This window comes from Dendroctonus ponderosae, unplaced genomic scaffold (genome assembly GCF_020466585.1).
Source record: "Dendroctonus ponderosae isolate FM_Combo_2020 unplaced genomic scaffold, Dpon_F_20191213v2 Dpon_F_20191213_8, whole genome shotgun sequence".
In the NCBI taxonomy this organism is placed as follows: Eukaryota; Metazoa; Arthropoda; class Insecta; order Coleoptera; family Curculionidae; genus Dendroctonus; species Dendroctonus ponderosae.
The window spans coordinates 1305323-1329946 of record NW_026019016.1 but is presented as its reverse complement, the minus strand read 5'-3'; the positions used below and the strand labels follow the sequence as shown (position 1 = coordinate 1329946).

At 38.1% G+C, this 24624-nt stretch overlaps 2 protein-coding genes across 2 annotated transcripts in view; both read right to left on the bottom strand.

Moving 5' to 3' along the window:
* Positions 1-7167, bottom strand: part of LOC109544744 (otoferlin) — a 10390-nt gene extending 3223 nt beyond the window's left edge. Inside the window, exons 1-24 of the mRNA XM_048669154.1 lie at positions 6979-7167; positions 5298-5360; positions 5157-5241; positions 4952-5105; positions 4712-4898; positions 4448-4631; positions 4225-4397; positions 3996-4173; positions 3788-3933; positions 3540-3734; positions 3381-3488; positions 3176-3328; positions 2790-2930; positions 2614-2730; positions 2430-2561; positions 2216-2380; positions 1876-2127; positions 1595-1793; positions 1303-1544; positions 1055-1251; positions 871-1002; positions 660-803; positions 447-617; positions 254-399 (exon numbers count right to left, since the gene is read on the bottom strand). Of these exons, the coding sequence (XP_048525111.1) occupies positions 254-399; positions 447-617; positions 660-803; positions 871-1002; positions 1055-1251; positions 1303-1544; positions 1595-1793; positions 1876-2127; positions 2216-2380; positions 2430-2561; positions 2614-2730; positions 2790-2930; positions 3176-3328; positions 3381-3488; positions 3540-3734; positions 3788-3933; positions 3996-4173; positions 4225-4397; positions 4448-4631; positions 4712-4898; positions 4952-5105; positions 5157-5241; positions 5298-5360; positions 6979-7137 (3823 nt within the window). The 5' untranslated portion in view covers positions 7138-7167. The remainder of the gene's footprint in view (positions 1-253; positions 400-446; positions 618-659; positions 804-870; positions 1003-1054; positions 1252-1302; positions 1545-1594; positions 1794-1875; positions 2128-2215; positions 2381-2429; positions 2562-2613; positions 2731-2789; positions 2931-3175; positions 3329-3380; positions 3489-3539; positions 3735-3787; positions 3934-3995; positions 4174-4224; positions 4398-4447; positions 4632-4711; positions 4899-4951; positions 5106-5156; positions 5242-5297; positions 5361-6978) is intronic.
* Positions 7168-7269: 102 nt separating this feature from the next.
* Positions 7270-23062, bottom strand: LOC109544923 (LIM/homeobox protein Lhx2). The gene is made up of 7 exons (XM_019915348.2): positions 22857-23062; positions 19255-19532; positions 15348-15521; positions 15101-15294; positions 7999-8107; positions 7814-7943; positions 7270-7746 (listed from the first exon to the last, which is right to left on the bottom strand). Exons 1-7 carry the CDS (start codon positions 22857-22859, stop codon positions 7519-7521), a joined length of 1116 nt encoding a protein of 371 aa, XP_019770907.2. The 5' UTR covers positions 22860-23062; the 3' UTR covers positions 7270-7518.
* Between the last annotated feature and the right edge of the window lie 1562 nt (positions 23063-24624).

Here is a 24624-nt window from a genome sequence, read left to right as displayed (position 1 = left end):
AAAAGAACGTTGATTTTTACCAATCATGAGTTTGTGTAAATTTTAAATCTGATGATGGCGCTGTTGTCTCGCCGAAACGTAATGAAATAGACGATATTCAAAATTTTTACTTCACACTTTGACTGAGACCCAGGAAAGATAAGAATATCATAATAATTATTTTTTGCTATAATTTAAGGTGGAACAGACACAGAGTATTTTCAAAAAAAAAATCAATATTGGCCTCAAAAATATCCACTCCTCCATCACTTACATTTCACCTCCACTGGAGCGAATTCTTTTCCATTCACTGTAACACATTTGTCGCTGTAAATCGGCTCTTCGATGCCCCATTTTTTGCACAAAATCGCCAAGATTTCAGTGGGTTTCTTCTGGTCGCGCCATCGACAGTACCCTGAGCTGAACACTAAATCAAATCAACCAAACTATTCCGGTCTAAGGCTTACTCAAAATAGGACTCGGCCAATCCGCATCGCGCCCCATGCTTTGTGTAGAATCGATTTTCCAGGTCGATTTTCGTTTCGCCAATCAGATCGTCTGCAGAAGTCGTATCGTAGTCGGAAACTTTGACGGTAACCGAAGTGGTTTCGGGGAAAGAGGCCTGGAACTCAAAGCATCTGAACGTTTTATTAATCCACTGTGTGGATGCTTGCGATTACCTGCCGAATATGGGATTTACATCTTTAGGGATGTAATTTTCCCTGTCTGAGACCAGTTTGGCTCCCAGCTGGATTTGTATGTAGGGATCGGACTTTCCGTTCAGGTCTTTGGGTCGCAAATTGATAGCGCGAACGCAATAAATTCTGGAATGATTTTCCAAAAAAAAACCAAAGCTCCAGACCAAGATTATCCTCTAAAACCGCGCGCTACCTCAAAATGTATTGCACAGGAGCATTAGGCGGGTAGTTGCAAAAGATGCCATTCTTCACCAACGTGCCATTAGGAGTCACGTACTTGTCCACATCGCCGTCCTCCGGAGGCCACTGGTAAATCTTCACCGATCTGCTCCAACGTCTAATTAACTGGAGGAATCTCCAAATTGGCGTGCTTTTACCCCTTGAACACGGCCGTAGTCAGTTGCTCGTCCAATAACTCATCCCCAGTCCGTTTCCCTTTGAAAATCTCGAAACTCGTTAACATGTCCGAGAATCCTTGAAATTCTGGTTGGTTTTCCAGTTCGTTGGCGTAAACCTTGAGCATGTTGCGATGAGCAGGTGGAATTTGCTCCTTCTTACCGCCCTTCGCATGCTCCTACAAAAAAAACGAATCCAACTAATTGGAGACAACTGAAAGTTCCCTCACATCGATTGAAGCGTAGAACTTAGTCCACCAGTCAAAGTCACTGTAGTCTTCTTCCAGGTCTTCAGAGGACAGCAAGGAATAGTCGCTCTTGGACTTCTTAAAAGGCTGCCGGCGCCCACCAAAACACTTCAGGCACTTCCACAGCGCTTTGCAGCATCTTTTCGCTGCAGATTCTTCAACTGGTTTGTCTTCGTTCAGGTTCCTCAACGCCAAGTCCCAGTTATCGACGAAAACCTCCGAACCTGGAAAAGAGTGGCGTCAAGTGCGATTTCTTCAGATGGTGCGGGTTTACTTGTAACGCTGTGCATGGCCAAACTGCTGGACTTGTATTGGCTCAGTAGATTGAGTCGTTCCTCAACGGTCATTGGCTTAAATAGAAAGGGGGCGGTGTCACTAATGCTGATACCAGCAAAGACGTAGACTCCAAATTTGCGGCTATCAAACAGCTTGAACTGGAAGGCTTCTGGATACTCCTCTTGGGATGCCATGTTCTGACAAAGGTATAAAAAACTTTATTATTTTTTCAGTGTCTTTCAATTCTTTCTTTCTCATATGCAATTTTAGCAGACTCACCACATCCAAAACTCCAGTATTTTTGATAAAGTTTGAGTATTTTCTTGCGTTCTCCATCACCTGCGATTCGAGGGTTTTGTTGCCGCAGTAAAAGGTGATTTTCGGTCGATTTATCCTGATGAGATTCACTTTTTTCAAATTCCGCACTCCCCAAAACAGCACCTCCACCCTGTATGATTCGATCCGTGGCTTAAGATACGAGGGAATCGCCACTAATTGGTCTTCGAACGCAGCTTGAGTCGGTTGGCTAATCTGCAACCATTTAGAAAAAAGACATCCCTTGATAATTTCGCAAATTTCCAAGCATTTTCGGACAAGTTTTGTTCGAAAGATTCTTCACCTCTATCAGTTCAAATGCAGCTAAAACCTCTCCCAGTACCTCCTCCCTGCTTCGTAAATAATGATAAGCCAACTTGGTGTCTTGAGTAGTCTTCAGCTCAGATGTTCCATCCAGAAGCCGCATGTTTGGCCTTACAATTGTTCTTCCGACGAACTCAACTGATAACTGCAAATAACTTGCTGAGTTTCTGGATGTCGATCTGCTCAAAACCTACCGGATCTTGGTCGAACATTTGCACCAAAATACTGGGCGGGTTCTGGATAATGTGCTCTCGGGCCCCGTGCAGGCAGACGTTGTGGAATGTTAGCGTTTGGTCCCAAACTGGCACCAAAACATTCTTCTTTACCTGTTGTGAATTCAAATGTGCTTCATTGAAGCAGGATTTTACGAGTGTTTACCTGAGTTTCCTTGAGTTCTTTGTTCAGGCACACTTGAACGAACGGATCGACTAGACCGCTCTCATCAAACCCCGGCTGAATTTCGCCCTCAAAAATGTAGGCTTTGCCTTCAAAAAGCTGGATTTTTCAGAAAATGAACACCCTTAAGCCAAGCCCTAAACCTTCAAAGTTCTTACGTGCTTCTCTTCAGCCACGAGTTGTCTTCCTTCATACTTGAAGCCTTTGGGCAATAAGTTGAAACAATCCTGCTGCTGCTTTTCCAATCCGGCCCACATTAGGAGCTCGATTTTGCATATAATGGCGTTTTTATCTTCTAGCTGGATATACAGGGTGTCTCATAAATTATCGCAAAAAAATCAGATTGCTGGGGTCAAAACAGTACGATTTATCACAACCTGGCTTAGACGAAAAGTCAACAAAAACAAAAACTTTGCTCCTCTGTATTTTCGCTTTCTTTGACTTTTCTTCTAAGGTAAGTATTATTTTCACATCAGGCACCCGCCGTTAAATTTTTTTGCGACCCCAAGAAGTATAAACTAATGAATTTGTTAGATTCGTCTACCATAAAAAGTCTCGGTGTAATCTTTCCGCAAAATTGCCCAATTTCCTCTTCAACAGGCGAAAAAACAATCTCCCGAGCCGGGATTCTTAAGCAACCGACTTTCTTGTTGCCGCAGGTCATCCACAGGAACACGTCTGGCCAGCAGGGTTGGGCCTGCAATGGAACTTAGTGGGTTTTAATGGTTTTAAAGCCCTAAACTGCGTACATCTTCTACCAGCGCCTCTAGTTTCTTTTGAATATCGTCCAAGTGGCGGAAAATTAATTTCTTCGATTTGTTCGCTTGCAAGAACTGCAGACGGTCAAGAATGCCGTTCTAGAACCCATAAACTGGCCTAAAAAGTTGCTGAGTTTCATAAAAATTTACCATGCTTCTCAGGCACATTTGAGTTCTTTCCTTGTCCAAGGGACTTCCATAGTCAAAGTCATAACTGACCGTGATCACTTCCACGTATTTCTTGGCCATGGTGAATAAAATATCGATAGTTTCCTTCAGGCGATCTTCGATTAGTGCTGAAGATGTTTTGGTGAACATCAGTTCAATTTCTTCCAAGCGAGTTTTCTGGAAGAACCAGCCTTTGGAGGCAAGTTTTCGTTGTCGAATTATTGTTTTACCAAAGTTTTCGCGATTTTCTCCAACATGTTCGAATGGTACATTCGCTTCCTGAAATCCGGCCATTTGGATCGCAACGATAAGCAAGGTTTTTCTTCGGCGAAGTTGAGGTAGTAGAAGTTTTTTCCGGTTTTCATTGGCTTTTGACCTAGGAAAAGTCGGCTACAGCAGTTCTCAAAGCCAATTTTTTAGGTCTTCATCGGCACTTACCAATGGTAACATTGGCTGGCACTTCATCGCCCAATCCTCCTCTGAGGTTCAACTCAGAGCAAATGCTTCCCAAAGTGATCCTGAAAGACACCAGCTTGTCGCTGTATTTCTTCGATATGCAGTTGGCCTCGAAAATAGCAGCAAACAAAAACACTTGTTCGAAGGAAAACAAGTTTTCCTGCAAATCAGTGTTTGAGCTCATCTATTCGCCGATTAACGCGCAAAATACTTCATTTAAAGCGGCAATTCCATGCTGGATGCTGGTTTTGTGGGCCGCACTTGAGGCGATTGTGTCGTCCAGAAACTCAGTTCGCATGGACATCAGAATGGTACCCGCGTAACCTTCGAGGATTTGCTTGGAGTAAAGGTAGATGTAGGCTGGTCCGAATGTGGGCAGGAATCCTCAACAAAAGAGTGAGTAGCGGAAGGAGGAAAGCGGTGAAGGCACTTACCCTCAACTGTGTCATTGGAAATGTGCTTTAAGTTCAAAAAATGGACAGCTTGAACGGATTTTTTAATTCCATTAAAGCAAATCTCCAGCTTGACTCTTTGGCATAGAGGGGGGAACAGATCAGTTATGGTGAGTTTTTCATTGAAAACAGGATCTGCTGTCCCTTTTCTTTTAGTGGTATTGGCCTAAATGTATATTATTTATCCGAATAGGCGAAGAAGAGAGGAGCAAATGAAAATGAGGATAGGGAAGAAGTTGCACTTACAACTGATCCAGCAAAGCTTACAGTAACATGACTGGAAGGTTTTATATCAATTGCCGCACTGTGTTTTCCGGGAATTGGATCGATAAATTGCAGGATCTTCGCATGTAAGTGCTCGCATCGATAGATGTTGAAAGTGAACTTAGCTCTTTGCCGCTCTCCGACGAAAGTCATTGGAGTGAGCAAATTGCTGAAATTTGTTCATGAGTTTTGCCAAAAAGAAAATCCCACTTATTCAATCACCCTTCGATTTCGTCGTTGGCAATGTGAAGTGGAAGTTTGGGAGTTTGGCCTCTGGCTAAAATTGTGATGTCCAGTTTTACGTAGCCAGTCGGGCCGCTGGCAACATCCGCTTTTGGACTGGCCAGAACTGCCCATCTATGGTAGAACTGGCAGTCTAAAACCGGAAATTTGATTTTCCCTGATTTTGCACTGTTTTAACGTATACTTTTCTGGTTCATTACAGTGGCGACATCCAGCTTGACGCTGCCGAGAATTTTGCGTTTTCTGCAAAAAGTCCTCGGCTGGATCACCTGAAAACATTTACGAAGTTCAGTCATTTTGGGATAGTTTGGAGCTGTCAGGGTACCGTTATGGTAATTGCTTTTTCCAGAAGCTTCTCATAGGTGGAATGTAGCTCGAACACGAAATACTGCAAAATTCCCAGGAAAAAATTGAGTAAATCAAATTAAACCAAGAGCTTGTTAAGTTCAACATTTCAAAACAGGTAAACAACGCAAAGAAACATATTTTTTGCTCAGATCTGAAGTGTTTTAATCCCAGGCCCTTCCAGGACCGGTTTCGAGCCTACTAGCTTCCATCAGTCGGGTTTAGCCTGAAAATAACACTCATTTTACGTAGAAGTACAATACTTGGACGGAATAACGTGCAGGTGTCGGGAGCGTTATTTGCAGGCTAAACCCGGCTGATGGCAGCTAATGGGTCGAAACTGGCTCTGGGGTGTCTGAGACCAACACTATCCGAAATGCGTAACGATTTATACAGCGTGGTCCTCAACTAATGTGCCCAGGGAGGTTTCAATGTGAAATATTGCGAAAACGGTGCGAGGTATCGACTTATTAGGATTTTGCTGTTGCAATTTCAATTTTTGCAGTTTTTAAAGCTACTCAAACCTCCAACTCAACCATAAAGTGCCTAACGGGATGCAAAATGCAATTATTAATTTTAGTGGTTTATCGGCGCCTTAAACAGTTGCAAATGCTCCTGGCTTTCCTGATTTTGCGCTGTTTTTCCAAATTTCACACTTTAGTTTTTTTTTTGGTGTCCAGCCCTTGCGGCGGTTCTTTTAAATTTGAAGTCACTAAATTGCGATCAGTTTTTAGAAAAAAAATCGGATTTATGGAATTTCAGCGATCTAGAATCGGACAGCATTTTACCTTGCAAAAGTAGATGGCAACCAGAGTTTTTAGTTTTTTTATAGCTTTTATGCTGCTCGCTTGTGCAGATGTTTTCCGTATCGTTTTTGCTCATTTCTCGGAAGCAAAATGCGCAAAAACGCTCATTTTTACATGATTCTAGAGAGAACCAAATGGGCTTTTTAGAAGCCTTTCTCGGTAGTTTTTTGAAAATTGTTACATTTTGAAAATTTTTAAGGCATGGTTGCGAGTTCTGCAGGAATTGCTGAAGCAGCTCTGAACTGACGAAGGCGTTCAATAATCGTATAAAGCGCCGCTCCTGCAATACGTCTAGAATGCTTTTCAGAAAAAACAGTAATTTTGTGAGAATCTATTAGCTATTTTTTTATTTTGATTTTTAATTTAGTGTGTAAAAAATACTTTTTCCATTTATATTGGAATTCGATTTTTCATCCTGATTGTAACTAAAACCGAGTTTTAACACGGTATCAGAAATGTACGTTTAAACATATTTTTTAAATGTTCTGCTTATTTGCAACCTTGCAAGTGAATCTTCCAAGAGAAAATGACAATAATTTTAGTCCACAAAACTGTATCCAAGCTAGTTTTGACTATCTAATTCCATAACTTGAACAAAACACTCGTTCTTTATACAAATTAATTTAGTTAATTGTAAAATTTTGTAGTTTTTAATTGCTGTTCGGTTTAAAAAAGTGGTTGGAAACACTGAAGGTTATTTTTACGGTAAGAACTTTCCTAAGGTCTAATATTTGCGTTTAAAAAAATATTTTTCCTGGCTTTTCTTCTTAGAATGTTAGCATTTTTCTTCAATATTTTTCTGTTTCACTATCAATTCTCTGTTGTGTATTACTTGTCCGCATTTGCGCTGCTTACCTCATTGTAAAAGGGACAATCCGTAAATTTCTGGACTGAAGTGCATTTTTTCTTATTGGCCACTCGCACAATGACTGCGGAATTCATGTTGTCCCAAATAAAGTGTCTTCCTTCTATAATTGTAACGGCTACAAGATATGTGTTGACTTTGTTGGCCATTTTCAGTTTCAAAATTAAGTTTTTTCACTGTCATCGTGATTGAACTGGTAATTGCCAAAAAATTACCCCGCAAAAAAATCTGAATCCTGCAGAGCAATAGGCAGGAATAATGGATAAAAAATTCTGTTCAGTTCGTACTAAATATATTTACAAAAACAAATTGTTTAAATGTGTTCACACTTCACCTAAGCTTGTCTATTTTGTATTTACACGGTATGAATAACACAGCTCACTAGAGCGACATTCGTTTGATTAGTGCACAAACCTGGCAAAACATTGCACAAAAGTCCAAACTGATGCGAACAATAAATAACAAAAAAATGCAAACTTTGCAATTTGGAATGATTCGTTCGGGGCCCATTCGGCCGCAACTAATGCATTTTAGTAGATATCGCTAAATGCTAAACTTTGCGAGTTCTGATTATGTAGATGATGGTGCAAGTCTTCCAGACTTTGATGCGACAGGCTGTTCTCCAGAATGGCTGAACCAGTTGGGGAACTGCTTGGTCCAGTTGATTGGATGTTGTTGTTGTTGTTGTTATTTCCCTGAGTTCCTTCTTGTCGCATCAGATTTCTTCGCCATTTGGCTCGCGCGTTTTGAAACCAAACCTACCGAAAAGCATTTTGCTGTTATTTCCTCTGAAGAACAACCAGCTTATAAAGAGAAAACTTGTACCTGAAGAACGCGTTTGGACAGGCCAGTTTTTTGGGCGAGTTGTTTCAAGTCCTTGGCGTCCGGATTTTGGTTGATTGCAAAGTACGTTTTCATCGTTCTCAGCTGATGGTGTTTGAAGGAAGTTCGCATTCTGGAAAGATAAATGCGTTGCAAACAATCCCACTTTAAGGACAGTTTGAACCTACCTTTTAGTTCTTTGGCTTTGATGTCCGTTGCTTGAAGCAGGCGATGTAACCGAGGAGTCATACGAGAGGGACTCCATGGAGGACGATAAATCGCCCTGATGAAGCATTTCTGAAAAAGCCACAAAATCACAAATAAATACAAAGGGAAAATCGTAATCAGACCTCCTCCATGCTCAAACACACTGGCAATGAATTGTCGAAAATATTTGAACCATTTCGGTGCAAAATTAATTATATTTGCAGAAAATCCCCAGGTTGAAGTGCACTCGAGCTCCACTGGCGAGGGCTTTTCCCTCCGAGTACAACGTGCACCGTTGTCTATTTTTCTATATCTGATAGACGTGTTTAAGTGCTCACAAACATACCAGGGCTCTTATGTACCTTATTTGCCATACATATGTATCTCCGTTTTGATATAAGTAGTGGGAATTGAATGGAGAGTGAAGCAAGAATACGTTAAATTGATTTATGTGGAACTGCCGTACAAGCAAAAGTTCTAGGGAGGTTTTAATCGGGTGCAATCAAGATTTTTGTTCAAGCCATTTTGCTGTCTAACGTGAACACTTTTGGAAACTTTTTGCTCTTTTATTATTTCTTCGAATCTGCTGTTGGGGATTAAGGGATTCATTACTTTTAATAAGTATACAAATTATCCTGCATAGTTTTGCAAGTGAGCTAAATTTGTATTTGGCTGACAAGATTTAAGGCCTTGAAGAACTTTTGAAGTCATCTTTGCTTAAAATTTGTCTTATATAAATATATGCGTGTGTTTCAATGAGCATCTTGCATTTCTCTCGTGCATATGCTGAAAATGATGTAGATTTTTAGGCATTTTSAGCTAACGCTTTACGTTTCTTCGAATGGTGAAAAGCGCTTAAAATGGGTAAGAAAAAATCCACCTCTACCCTACTAAATTTTCGATTAAAAAWCAAAATTTTGCATSCCTGGTTTTTTAAGCGCAATGGCTTACTTTCGACATAAAATTTTTTCGAAATACGCGCATATAACGTGTTTAAGTCTATATTAAGGGAGATGTCATCGATTGAAGATCATGAATGATCAAAAACGCTCAAAATGGGCGAAAAATTTACATTATTCGGAATTTAAAGCCTCTAGCATCTTTTTTAATGCGTGTTTTATATTCCTCGCTTCCTTAAGATGCAAATTATGTAGATTTTCATGTATTTTGAGATAATTGCTATTTGTCAAAAAATCTACACAAAAATTATCGATCAAACAATCAAAATTTTGAATGCGTGTTTTTTAAGCTCAATCGCGTACTTTCGACATAAAAAATCTTCGAAATACGCRCATGTAACGTGTTTAAGTCTATWTTAAGGAAGATGTCATCGATTGAAAATCATGAATGATCAAAAATGCTCAAAATGGGTCAAAAACTTGAATYATTCGAAATTTAAACTCTTTAGCTGTTTTTTAATGGCCGTTTTATATCCTTCGCTTTCTTAAGGTGCAAATTATGTAGATTTTGAGGCATTTTGAGAGAATTGCAATTTTTTTCAAAAAATCCACCTTTACCTTATTAATAAAAATTTGGATCAAAAGTTTTGCATGCGTGTTTTTACAGCTCAATGGATTACTTTCGACCTAGAAAGCTCCGAAATACATATTAAGGAAAATATCATCGATTGCAGATCGTGACTGATCGAAACCGCTTAAAAGACTTCAAAATTTTTAATTATTTTGAATTTAGAGCCTCCAACGTGTTTTTTAAGAAGCCTGGTTTTGTACACTCCTGGCTTCCCAAGGGTGAACATGATGACAAATTTCGAGACATTCAGGGTAAATTTATATTTAAAACAAAAATCCACCTCTACCTTTTATGAAATTTTCGATCAAAAATCAAAATTTTTAGCATGCGTGCTTTTTTAGCTCAATGGATTGCTTTGGACCTAAAAAGCCCCACAATATGCACGTTTAGCCCGTTTACGCCCATAATAAGGAAGGTATAATCGATTGAAGATCGTGACTGATCAAAAACGTTGAAAATGCGAAAACAAATCATATATTTGACTAAAGAACCAATAAATGAATGATTCTGGCGGTTTTAAATGCGTCATCTCTTGAAACCCAGACATTTTCAATTAGATTGTTCTAAAATCGTCCGTTTTCCGCAAAACTGAAACTACGACAAAAATACATCCGATAAACTTCCACTCTTGTATCCATCGAATTCTTATGCTCTAAAGTAAAAAACCTCATTAATCCCATGAACCAGGCAGCACTTGATTCTCTTCCGTCTTCACACCTCTTTATCGTTGAACAGTTAACATTATTATTAAAAGCCCCATATTTCATCGGTTCCTATCGCTTCTCTCAGATAAAATGATCGAGATAGTGAAAAATGGGCCTAGAGAAGTTTTTCTCCCCGAAAAAAAGACCGTTTACTAAATCAATTGAACAGCACCTGTCCGTCCAGGCACATGGAGTGCTCTTGACTTTATCACCTTTTAACAGATCTATTTTCAATTCTGGCCACTGGAATGGTCGTTTTCCGTGTGTTTTATTGCGTTGAGTTGACCAGTGGAAACCGTTTAATTTCAGCTTCGTCCATCAATGCTTTGTAACACGATAAGCCTATAAAAGCTGGTTGCCCAAAAAACCTAATTAATTCCATCGTCGTTTATTTATTTATTTTTTTGGTGAAAACATAGCTTTAAGTATCTTCGGAAACCAATCGAATGGGTGACGATGTTCGAGGCCCATTTAAAATGCATCGATTTGTTTAAATTTATTGTCGGCACTTTAAAACTACAATCGAGCTCCCAGAAACCGAAAAAAAACCAAAACCAACGTGAGGCTTTATTTTTAAATCGGCATCATGATTTATTCCGATGTTGCCAACCGATTCACCCCAAAAACACCATTTTATTCATTTATTATTCGTGTTAGTCCATATTCAGTGAGTCGACGAAATTGCCTCATTTTATTGCGTGCTTTAGAGCAATTACTGTTGAATATGTTTGCTGTGCAAACTGGCGAAACGTCTGGTTAACACTTCTATGGATGCAAGAACAGATTTCTTTAGAAAATGTGTTTTCAACTAACTGATTTCTTAGTGCGTCAAGCTTCTTTGGGCTAAGTAATTTCTTCAATGCTGCTACCAACACTGATATTGGCCAACAATGTAATGCGAGCAGAGTCAAGTATGGATCCTATATCGATGGGTAATTTATTGGGTCGAGGATTCGGTGGGTGGTCAAGCCGAAACGGTTGACAGTTGAAAAGTGTCTTTAGATCCTTATTGGATAAGTCCCGTCCGGTAGCTCATTGGTTAAAAAACGTTATGGCCGTCGAGGAATTTCTGTAAAAGTAGACCTATCGTCGGCTAGGATAATTAGAGGACTATTATTTATTACTTGGTAACACCTGCCCTTAATTACCAGTAATAATGCCTGACGGGTGGCAGCATTTGCCTTCGATGGCTTCTTGAACAAACCGATAACATGAAGGTCTCCTTTGTGTAATTTGAACATTAATTGTTTCGTCCAGGGCGAGAATCGAAAGAAAAATTCGTGGATCATTAAAGGAAAATGCGAGAATCACATTTTCAATACCCTTGAGCGGCATAAGATGCTCCCTTGAATTTGAAAGCTACTTTGACTGTACCTACTTAACTCCTGATGCTGGACACATATTTCTTCTTCTAACTAGCTATTTGAAGCAAAATTGATCTCTTCACTACTTTCAGCAAGAGCATAATCAACCTCGTTCCCAGAAGGAAAACGGCACCTTTTTCCGGTTTTAAAAGTGTTTCTTATTGCATTTCTTTTCACCCTTTGAGACCGGCGAAAAATAAAACGCTGCAGTCATTTGGTTCGTTCTAGTTTACGTGAGAGTACATTCTATGAATTGCAAAAGGAAAATCATTCTTGAAACTGATCCAAAAAGTGACTGTTTATATCAATTCATTCAGAAATTACTATTAAAAATATGCCAACCAAGGGATGCAAAACAAATATTTCACTAACCAAGAATTAATGGCGGTTTCGTTTATTTAAAGAGAAAAATTTGTGGTCGTACAAATCTCGCTGAAAGGAAAATATCAAGATATGATCAAAGCTGTAGAAAAAGGGCCTTATATTTCAAACCAGACGTAAAATCAATTAGAAGTCGATATTTGCAGCGCATAAAAAAGCGCCTCGAAAAATTCAAGACAAAATACAATTCAATACAGAAATCGCTTTTTCAAAAAAACCATCAAATCTCGATCCTGAAACAAAACTTTTAAGGGATCTAGTAAAGTTCTAGAAAAATGTTTCATATTATCGAACAAGACATAAAAATATGAATGAGATTTTTTCACCTGCTGATTTTTTAAACTCTTCAAAACTCGAGCCTGAAGTGATTATTCAAAGTTGTGCAAAAAATAATTCTAAATCTGAAACCAGACATAATATTAATTTGGGAATTTTAGAGGACATAGAAAGAGTATCTACAAATTTCTATGCAAAATCAGTAAAATCCATTAACAAATTGATGTTTTTAAATCTGCCAAAGTCAAGCCCGAAAAGAAACAGGCAAACAGACCTCAAGCAAACCGTTGGAAAAATTATTTCTACTTCCAAACCGGGAAACGAATCCTTCTGCAATTTTCAGAGCGTATAGAATAAGTGCCATGGAATATTTGTCAGAAAGCTCAGTCGAATGCATGAAAGTACTGATCCTTTAAAACCTTCTCAACTAGAAACTGAAAAGAAACACTAAAGAGCTTATACGAAGCTCTAGAATTTTTTTTCTAAACCCTCAATCAGACGTAAAATCGATTTGGAATCTTTACAGCACATACTAAGAGCGTCTGAGAAAATTTTGTTAAAAACTTAATGAATGAAAGAAAACTGCTGATATTTCGAAACCTTCAAAGCTTAAGCCAAAAAAGGAACACTCAAGAGGCCATGAAAAGCTGTAGAAAAGGTTTACAAATCTCAAGCCAGACATAAAATCGACTTGAAATTTTTACATAGAAAAGGCGTCTCAGAATATTCAGGAGAAAATTTAATACATTTTTTTAAATCCTTCCTAACTCGAGCCTGCAGAGAGTCAGGAAAAAACTCATCCAAGCCGCTGGAAAATTATGTCTAACTCTCAAGCCCGATAAGGACTCCTTTGGAGATTTTTAGAGCAGATAGAACAAACCTCAAGGAATATTGGCAAACAAGATCAATCGAATACATAAATTTGCTGATTTTTAATTAAGCACATAGAAATCGCGTGTTAAAAATATTTCGAGAAAAGAAATAAGTATCAAAAAGTGTTGATTTTTTTAAACAACTCGAGCTTGAGAAGAAACGCTTAAGAAAAATTTTTCAAGAAAATCCACTAGGAATTTTTAAACACGTCTAAAAGAGGATTTGACAATATTCACACAAAAACCTAAAGCTTTTTCAAAATCTTTCAAACAGGGCGAGCCTGAAAAGAAACACTCAAGTGCTCATGTTAACAATTAGAAAAATGTTTCTAAATCTCAAACCTGACATCAAATTGAGGTGGAATTTTCACATCGCATAGAAAATGCGTCTCAGAAAATTCTGGAAAAAGCACAGAATTAAAGAAAACCGTTAATATTTCGTTTAAATCTGGAGGCTAAAAAAAGGCTATAATCATGTAAAGCTGTAGGAAAAAAATTATAAATCTCAAGCCAGACACCAAATATAAATGAAATTTTTATAACGCCTAGAAAAAGGGTCTGAGAACATTCCGGGAAAATATCAATTGTATACAGGAAACCCCTGATTTTTCAGAACTTTCCAAACTCGAGCCTGCATACAAACAGTGAAGAGCTCATGCAAACAGCAAGAAAAATAATTCTAAATCTCAAACCTCAAAAGGAACCCCTTTGAAATTTTTAGAGCACATAGAAAAAATCCCAAGCAAAATTAATTTTCAAATAGAAACTTATCAGATCCATAATTGAACTGATTTTTTAAAACCGTCTGAACTAGACCCCGAACAGATTCGCTCAAGAGTTCATATTGAGCTCCAAAAAATGTTTCTAAATCCCAATAAAGACAGAAAATTGGTTTGGAATTTTGCCAGTACATATAAAAAGCATGTGATAATATTTGGAAAGAAATCAAGTGTCAAAAATTGCGGCCTTTTCAAAACCTTTAAAACTCGAGCCGAATGGAAGCGCTCAGGACATCATGCAAAGCTGTAGAAAATTGTTGTAAAATTTGAAATCGTTCATCAATTCTATCCGGATTTTTTACAGCACAAAAGCCAGAGCGTTTATAATTGTTTCGAAAAATATCCCGTAAATATAGGAAGCCGATAGTTTTTTAAAACCTTCCAAATCCGAGCCTGAAAAGAAACAATGAATAGCAGATGTAACGCTCTAAAACATATTTATAACTTTTAAACCAGGCAAACAATTAATTTGAAATTTTCGCAGCGTATAGATAACATATCTGTAAATATTCATGAAAAAATTAACGAATTCATCATGTATTAGCTGACTTTTTTAACCTGTTAAACAAACGATTTGAAATTTTTACTACACAGAGGAAAAATATTGTATTTAAAAAAACGCGTTCTTTTTTATGCGTAATCAAATTCTTTCCATGGCTTTTGTGAGCGCAAATGCGAAATTGTTGAGTTTTTCGGTCGTTTAGTGTGCAAAACTCGGCAGTTTTCTACATCAGCGTGTTTAGGTTAAAAGAAACCAGGAACTTTTTGGCAAATAAAATATCTTCCAATATTCCAACCCTTTTCCAATCCCTTGGTTTCGTCCAAAGCCAACATCAAAAACCCTCACTAGACCGATCCAAATCCGCATTCGATACCTTGTTAAAACCGAAAGCGCCTGCATTTGTAAACAATAGCATTGTGCCTCTTAGTATTGTGCCGACGTTTTTCTTCTAACGAGCAAATACAATAAAATGTTTTCTATGTTTGTTTCGTTCTTTGTTTCACTGCGTTTTATGATCAGCCCTTCGAATTTATAACTATTGTTGATACGCCATTATTCGGATCCCTTTTCCAAGTGCCTGTACACAAGCTGGAGCTTATTTGGCCATAATGCAAAAGCAACATACGAAGCTTTCTGTATGAGCTTATGAAGAGCAGTGACAAATCTTCAACTTACCCAAAGTTGCAGCTGCCATCCGCATTCCGACAGGAATTTCACCACACGCGTCTTCTACTGTCGGTTTTCGTTTCCTCGGCCTGCCTTTGTGGCTTTGAGGTGGTGTGTTTGATGGGTAGTAACCAGGTGATTCGCCACCCGAAAATAAAGGGGTGTCATGAGGGTCGAAAGTGTCCATCATTTCATAGTGCAACCTATTTAAGGCCAGACATCAATTTCACTTCCTAATTTATCAAGCCGAACTTACCTGCAGTATATCAGGCCTTCTCTTATTCCGAAATGGTCGCCCTTTGATAGGGGGATGCCACATAAAGTGCAGGAGAAGCAATGAAGATGGTAGACCAAATCTCTGGCTCGCATCACTAGTTCATTTGCTGATATTCCAGTGTGGCATTTTCCGCATCTTGATACAGCAAATATTCTGAAAGTTGCGGTTTTTATTCGGTGGTTTATTTATATTATTCCTGTAATTTTCACTGTCTCGATACTGAAAAAATGGGCCAAGAACACCTCCAAAACCGTGCAAGTGTTTGAAGAAAAGAGCTGTTGAGCTCTTCCCAAATAATTTCAATTTATTCAAAAAACTGTGTCGTCCAGAATAATTTTCAGTTGCTTTCATGTCTTGTTCCCCATCATTCGGCAAATTAATTTCCAATCTACCCTTAACGTGTTATTTCTGTCCAGGTTTTGCTGTGGAGTTTTAGAAATATTTCTTTGCCTTTGTTAATTATGTAAAACTTCAAGCTGTAAACAAAATACATTTTTGTCTTCGGGAAAAGGCTGAGTCAAACCGAATTTATTCACTGTTGAAAACGTTCGAAATCTAATCTAAATATAAGACCTATTTTCGGCGAAAATATATGGTCGCATTATAATTCCAGAGAGTGAAGACACGGACCATAATTCTCACAGAGATAAAAACCAGATCTGCGTATGAGGCCCATAAATCCGGCTCGTCCTAATTAATTGAAACCTTCGGATCTACCAAAATCCGTCTTAGACAAAAAGGCAAATAAATTAAACTGGGCAAAGAAACGCCGGAATTCCTGCGGGTGCAAAAATTCGGCAGATTGCCAATTAGTGCGAAATTGATATTCATTGTTAAGGGCATTCTTGTGCAAATCGCTGACTAGTTCAATTCGCTACTCCGAGGTTGATTTACAGGGTTTGGTAAATTTTTAACTGCCGGTCAAATGGTAATTTGCCCTAAGCCCCTTCAGGTTGTTCACTTCAATTATCGCGTATTAAATTGAATCCATAACAGTGGAATAAAAGGCTTCCGCCCCATTCGCCTCGGAAAATATTTTGATACGAAGTGTCGATAAGCAAAATCACCAGTTATGTGAACTGACAACCATATCAGCCTACACAAACTTAGTCACAAGTCACTAGCAGATGCGTGTTTCCCACAAATTTGTTTTTCTTTGAATAACCGGGATTATTAAAAATGGACAACACCCGAGTGAATTTTTCCTTTCGATAGTTATCGATCCATGGCCAGTTTTCATATTAATTGACTCAGAATATTCAGTTGCGTTTCGTTTGCTTTGTTAAAACCTACAGAAAGAATTTACTGCCTTCTTCTCATTAGTTCACTATTCGAGTCTGATTTTGTCTGTGACTTAATTTTGTTACAGTTTGCAGCATTTAGACTTACGAGGTTTGGCAACTTCCAGCCGAAAACTTAAATCTCCTCTGGTTGCGGATCAGTCAGCAGGAATTTTCGAATTATTGCTCCCAATTTTTGCGTCCCAAATTGTGGTATTTATTCGAAATTTTCGGAAAGTTTGCTTGTCGTGCAATTTTCTTGAAATTTTCCGCATTTATACAGTAGGGCTTTGGAAGCACGGATGAAAAGAGTTAAATCTGGCACTGTCTTGGTTTAGATGCTAGACATTTTTGAAATATTGCAAATTTGCAGCTACACTTTTACACTTTTGTTTACTGTTGATGAAATTTGCACAATTTATTCCTTTGAGAAGCAGGAATTTTAAAAATCTTGCTCGTTCATTTTAAAATCCGCCAATTTTTGGTCTTCAATCGAAACTTTCTGGATAGTCAGTTCGCACCGCAATGATTTTGCAATTTACGTATTGTACGAATATGGACATTTTCAAGCCACAGTAAAAAAATCAATTTCCGATCACTTTAGTTCAGTCGAAAGGACGTTTTCAAAAAATGCCTGTAATTTTTCCAAATTTGTAACATAATTATAGCTGCAGGATCGAATTTTCACCTTTTCAAGAGCAATTTATACCTTTCAACCTTAGTAATGAACTGGAAAAGTCTCGAGTCTGTGCGAGCTTTGGTTCAGTATCTAGAAAAAAAATTAATTTTTTCCGCCGATTTAATCTTATGGTCCCAATTCAAAATTTTCCGCATTTTCTGCAAAGAAAACCTGCGACCCAATTTGACTCTAGACTTCAACATTTACGCCCTTAGATTTTGGAACCATGCAAGAACCAACCTCAGTGTCGTTCAGTTTCCCTTCAGACAGCCGGAATTTTTGCATTATTACCAGCCATTCTTCCAAGTTTGCCAATTTGGGGCTCAGTTTGAAAATTCTTAGAACTTATCGAAAATGTACTGAAAAAATTTGGGGAGCTTAACTGCTGGTTCTGTTTGGTTCATCAGCAAAAAAGTTTTGAAATTTTGCGCGCATATTTTGAACCCGCAATTCGTGGCCTAAATTAAAAAATTTCTGAAAAGTCCTCCTGATAACCGATTTTCTTAGAATTTCCAAAAATTACGCACTTAGTCATTAGGAATATGCAGGAAAAAACGTTTGTTTCGATCTCTTTTGGTTGAGTCGGGACGAATTTTTGAAATATTGCCTGCAATTTTTTTCAAACTTTCCGATTTGTGGCCTCAGTTTAGATTCTTATGGAAAGTTAGCCTTAAGCTGAATATTGTTTCCATATGCACAAGATATACCTTCAGGTCTTAACAACATGAGGAAAAAAATTAAAGTATTTACCTGCTTTAGTTGACTAGACCGAATTTTCAAAGTCTTGCCCGCAGATCGTGAAACCCGCCAATTTCGGGCCCTAATTTCGACTTTTTCGAAAAGTCAGTCTTTAAATTTGCAGCATATATACTTTGGGGTTTTACCAACTCAAAAAAACCAATTAAATTGACCAAAAGGTTTGAAAAACGCAAACGAATATTTTTGCCAATTTTATAAAATGGCTCATTTTTTAGAATGAATCTAAAAGCCCTAGTTGAATAAAGCAAAGCGTTAATAAAACTCGAATTTTTTAGTAAACAATCAAAATCAATTCCTGGGCTTCAGTCATTTATTGTCTATTTATCAATTAAAATACGTTTCGTAACAACGCTACACATAGAAACTGATGATGGTGGAAAACACCGAAACGTATTTTAATTAATAAATAGACAATAAATGACTGAATTGAAACACAGTCAGGAAAGTATGCACAATTAGTAAACAATAAAATATTAAGTAAAATTAGCTGCTATCGAATTATATCCATAACTATGCTCATTGTTAAATTTTCTTTAAGTTAAGTCTTGTTTTTAACCTATTAAAACACTTAATAACGCAGTTCCCTATATTTCTTATCGAAAATCGACCATAGACACTAGAAGGTTTAAAACAACAATCGAAAAATCCCCAGCAGAACAGTCTCATCATTAAATTTTGTTACATTTAGTGAATTTCCGAAGAACTGATAGAGATCTGGATTCCCGCCGAAAAAATGACCAATCCATCCATGTTGTCAATTATACAGAAAATCCTAGACAACCAGAGACCGTCCGTTGAACATAATCAATTCTTTTCATTCATAAATTAACCGGAATTGGTGATCGTTCCCTTACGTAACGGAAAAATAATGAGGTCGGACATTCTTTCCTATTAAAATTCCGGTGGCGTTCCACACACACATAAAAAAAGACCTAAACGAAAACGTTTGCCATTGTCCAATTAATTGGACTATTTTGAGAATATTTAAACTGTTTCCTCCGTTATGGCAGTTAAAGTTCAGTTGTGGGAATCCTCCAGCTGCTGCACCTAATTTGCCCACATAGAACAACTGGTTCTCTTGTACATCATGCACAATTTTCATATCAGATTTCTCCAAATGTAAATCAGTCTGTGTCAGATTTTATCTGCATCTGGGCTGGTTACTCACCTGTAATAATCTTCCTTACAATAAATATTTCCCTCGCGAGCGAAACAAGTCAAGTCCGAGTCCAGGGGCAGTTTGCATTCGCAGCATTTCAAACAGCAAGCGTGCCATTGTTTGTTCATTGACAGCAGATAGTAGCGGTCTTGGATTCGTCCTCCACATCCTGCACATGAGGAGGCCTCTCCCAAGGGGGAGGCCCCCATGCTGGAGCATGGAGAGGAGGGACCTCGCTCAAACGACTCTCGTTCTTTGAGCATGTTGTTGATGATTGAGTTGAATATCTAAAACAAGGGAGAAATGGGAGTAGTAGTGGAACAAAGTACAGTTTTACCAAATGTTAAACCGATGCAAGTCTTGAAATGTTTAAAGTGTGATTTGAATACAACAAAATCAATCGCGAAATCCCAAATCACCTACATACCAACTGCTGATCTTCCCACATTTTGCTGCACTTAAAGTTTCGACCAACTAAACTCACAGTCGGAGTCAGAGCTCGAGCTCTTTGGCGTTTGAAAGCAAGACTAAACCCGACGATCCCCAAGTTTGGCTACTTGTAAGAAGCTCGTGTCTGCAAAAATGCCCTGCACCAATTACATGGGTAACTAGTGGCATATCAGCTATAAAATACCCATGAAATGATGTCTTCAGTCCGCTATACTCCGTCGCCAATCGACTTCCGACTTCGGAAGGCGCCCACACTTGGCTAGACTTCACGTTTACTCGCTTCGATCAGAAAACTGCTAAAGTAGCCCAGATTAGGCATGATTAATGTTCGCAGATAATTAGATGTGCTTAAGCTTTTTTATGCTGAAACTGGCGATTTCTAGCTGTTTTCGCTGCGCGATTTAATTTGCCTCAAATCAGCCGGAAGTAGAAGCTTTTCTAAATTTCTCTTAATTCAAAACTGATTGCTGAAATGTTAGTAATTAATTTTTAAACTGGTAATGGAAGGTGGATTTAAGACGATGCTACTCGACTGCGCCATTACAAATTTACTTTTCTACGGAATGTTTCTCATCATAATCTTAATGTGATGTTCACGATTCATCAGATACTATGAACTAAACGTGGGGTAAATAGTGCGCCTATGTTCATTTTTAAGCATTATTGTTATATTCTAAAGTCAAATATCTGGACCTCTTGTCGAAGATTTCAGCAATTGCTAGAAACTGGTCAATTTTTAGGGTTTCACGCCGCAGTGGAAAATTATTTCGCCATCAAAAGAAAAACGAAACAGAAATATGTGCCGCCCGAAGCGAACACAACTCTGAAGATGCAAGCCGCTCGTGCATGTGAAACATCCGGAAAAATATTTTTTACGACAACCTAAAGGCCACTGGTAGAACAGATTTTACCCTACAGAAGACATCCAAAACTGACTTCTTTGCTTCGCCAGTTACAGGGGAAATAAATGCTAAATTCCAGCCTGCGAAAGTCCAAGAAAATCAGACGCAAATTTAAAAAATTGCTTGATGATGACTGAAAATCCCACCTTTGAACACCTGTATAGAAAAGCGACTTTCTAACTTCATTAGTTCTTAAATCGGTGAATATCAAACTCCGGTCTTAAAAAACAACCCCATAAATTTTGAAAAATTGTCGAAAATTTCCTGATGACGACTGAAAATCGAAACTTTGTCTCCTTGTCAAAGAGGACTTGATCCTATAAATGCATTTAGAATTTAGTTTCTCGCTGGGCAGGTTACAGAGTGAATATATGCTTAATTTGTCTTTCTTTTCTTCTCTGTCTTTATTTGTTAGTTTGTTCAGTAACGTTGTTCCTGGTGCTTTCTCCGGCTGCAGCTAATTGTTTCAAGCAATTTTATTTGGAAAAAATGTTAGAACTAATTAGGTTTCTTTGGTTACTTTTCATTATTTCCTATTAAATTCTGTTTTCTATAACTTGTGGATCGAATTGCTGTTCATCTTTTGTCAGTTTTCTTCCTTTCTTTCAAAAGTTTGTTTCATAGGTTTCCACTATTTCCTTTTAGCTTCGTTATCACTCAATTTCTCTACTGTTGACGTAATTCCTGTTTTCTCCTCGTTACAATTTTACCGTTTCCTGTTCCAACCTTTCAACTTGTATTGATTCGGGTTGTCTCTAATTGTATCAATTCTCCTTGCCGAGTTTTAACTTGTTTCCGTTAGTGGTCTTCACACTTCATTATGCATTATTGATTTTTGAAACCTTCTTAACGATTTTTGCTGTCGTTTTCTCGTTCGTTGCCGTCTCTCTTAATTTTTCTTTGATGAATTAATGAACCTAATCTTTAATTTTGTTTTATCTCTGATGTTTTTATTCTGTCTTCAGCGGTATTAAAGCCACGTGTGACACACCTCTGAAGATGCCAGCCATTCGTGATTGCGAAACGTTTTAATATGAATTTATAAATAATAAAACAACTTATATCAAGCACTTTTCATTCCTACTTTCCTTCTATAAAAACTGTGAATTTTATGTCCCCACCCGTAGCAAACGCACCTCTGAAGACGCCGGTCACTCGTGTTTACGAAACCTCGGGGAAGAACTCACCAGTTTCGTGTTTCATTGCAAGTTTTGTCATTTGTAGTTTATGCGGAAAGTGAACAAAAACAATGCGATAATTTAATTATTCCATGGTTTTCAACGAATATTTATCGCAAGCGTATTAAAATAGGATTAATCGATTTTTCTTAAAGCGATTTAATTGCATTATCACCTCGACAGCGTATTGTTACAACTAGTTGAACCATTTTATGCAAAACTATTCATTACAGTCAGTGCGGCCGTCGCCCGAGGTCGCATAAATTACTTGCAGGTCAATTTGTTAATTGTTAATTGTAATTGCTTCTTGAATGCAATTTATTGACTGAAGACAATGCCCGCCATCATGTACCAATTAATTCCGTGTTTACCTCAATGAGAAGAGTGACGATTTATTGATCGTTTGCAATTCTTCGAAAAGCGACTGGAATTTGCACTTTAGCTTGGCGTTCAATTCGGTTCAAGAATTGTTCAAAAGACCCCACAAAAAAGCAAGAAATTCTGAATCCCTTGAGAAACAATTTCTTGTTTAAATAATGTGAGCTCAAGTTTTCATGCGTTGAAAGGAACTGAATTTCATTTGGACAGTCAATCAAATCTATCTCCTGGACTAGACAGGCTAGTAATTCTTCATATTGAGTGCAAAAATCACAATTTATCTGTAGTTTCTACAACTTTTTAGGATTTGAATAGTGCCCGGAATCATAAAAGTATTCAATTAGCCATAAATCAGCTTTGCCTGCCGATTCCAGTTCTTTCTGTTTAGCAAAATAAGTGAAAAAGTCGTTGATTTATCTTCCAATGATTTATGAAGAAAATCGCCAGGAAACTGTAAATTCTCCTCGATATCGTTGCGGCCCAATTGATCGGTGCACTGACGTGATTTATGTACCTAAGTTGATTACAATTATTGATATCATCAGTAATAACCGTCGTTAATTTCTCTAATAATTTTCAATTTTGAACGTTTCATTGAGTTGCCTTTTAGGCTCAGACCACAGCGGGAATATCAAAAAGAGAAAACATTACACCAGGAAAAACTCCCGACAACAACCCTAGATAAAGACAAAGGAAAACTCACCATGCAAAAACCGTGTTGCAGTATCCCACAGAGAAAAACTGGCGCCTTTTGCCTAACACTCAGCACAAAACGGACGAAAACGTTCTTTCAGTGGAAAAAACTCCCATAAGTCACCCAAAACCAATTCACTATCCCGCTCCACGGCCAGTTACTGTCACTACTAAACTTTTCGGCCGGCACAGAGGGGGCACATCTGAGCCTCTTTGCATCTCTTAGGGATGCTGATCAGGCCACGCCCTCGCCAGCAATGTCAACGATGACTCCGCCCAATCGAAAGCGTCCTCTAGACCGGCCGGACCAATCATCTGGCCTGGCGATGATTACGCTCTCTACAGGCCATGCAGCTCACTGAGCCTTTCCTCTGTTTGGCTTTGCTTATGACGGACGCGTTAAGGTAGAAACAGACCGGATGAGGCGTTTAGTGCTGATTTCGCTGGATTTTTTGCGATAATTGCAGCTAAGCAAATAATGAAGATGGGCTGGATTGCTGATGGTTCAGAACCGGAAGTTTGAAGTAATTTATTCAATTTTCTTAATTGGGTTTATAAAGAGTTGCATAAGTAAACATGCAACTTTTGTGATGGATTGCCAATGTTCAGGTGGGAGAGAAACATCGGGCTAATGCACTTGTTAGAAGGAGATGCAATGCATTTTGAATGCCAGCAGTTGCAGCTGGGTGACACTTCAGAGTGTGTTCCATCTTGTTCTAGTTTATGCATGTTTGGACTCGCCTTGTTTCGCCCAGGCAGTTTTTATATATTTAATATTATAATAAATTGGGCATAAAGGCAAGTAAGTAAATTGCAAAAAAAATAATAGCTTAAGGACGAGCCTTTGACAGCACCATTCTAATCGGAAGAAGGAGCTTGAGTAAAATCGAACTTTTTCAATTTAAGTAGTACCTACTAAGTTTGTTTAATTTTTTTTTGCAAACTGAAATTTTTGACTGAGAATTTTGAAACAAAAATTGGAATAACGATTGAGAAAACATTCACCGCCAAAATTAAGGAAATATTTAAACTGTGTTAAAATTGCGCGGTCAAATTGCAAATTTCTTCCTCCTTTTCCCGCTTTCTTAAAAGACGTTTTTCACTCAATTACCAGGCAGGAAAATAAAGTTTTCCCTATTAATAACCGAATTGAGTGACACCGTTTGATCAAGATTAGTTGAGCAAAGTACGTCGACGTACTCACTCACACCTCGGCCTCTTCCAATTACTTAGACATCGTTCATCATCAATTTACTGGAGAAATCTAAATGATAATTTAGCGGTATTCGAAAACACACACACGTCCTTTACCGGGGATTTATGAGCTCTCGTCCCACCCACTTCCCCGTTCCTGTGATATACGACAAGGGGAAGCACATTGGCGCCCAGGAATTTTAATGATAAAACGTTACCATGTGATGCTGATGGCTGATAGGGCGCGGAAACTATGCTGGAAGAGCATAAATTACGCAATTAGGCAGGTAAGGAGTAATTTGTTGGGAAAGGTCACATTGTTTGAATGTAAAGAGAACAGGGGAAAAAACGTGCTGCAAAGTCATTTTGCAGACAATAGGGTGTTTCCACTTTTTTTAAATGTTGATATATAGAAAGTAGTTATGGCAAACATTACACTGACATAATTTTTTTGCAAAAAAAGTCTCCATAATAATTTTACAGCGAATTTAAATTCAAATCAGATATTTTCCGCCAAAAACGCCGAATCCGTATCGTCGGTTGCCTATCCCGATTGTGACGTAGCAGGTCATATCAACAAAGTG

What these genes read in the sequence shown, in the direction of transcription:
- LOC109544923 (XM_019915348.2), bottom strand. An exon ending in TGTAAGGAAGATTATTACAG is followed by an intron (nt 15,522 to 19,254) that starts GTGAGTAACCAG and finishes CGCAACTTTCAG; the next exon opens with AATATTTGCTGTATCAAGAT. An exon ending in TGTCCAAACGCGTTCTTCAG is followed by an intron (nt 7,747 to 7,813) that starts GTACAAGTTTTC and finishes GCTTTTCGGTAG; the next exon opens with GTTTGGTTTCAAAACGCGCG.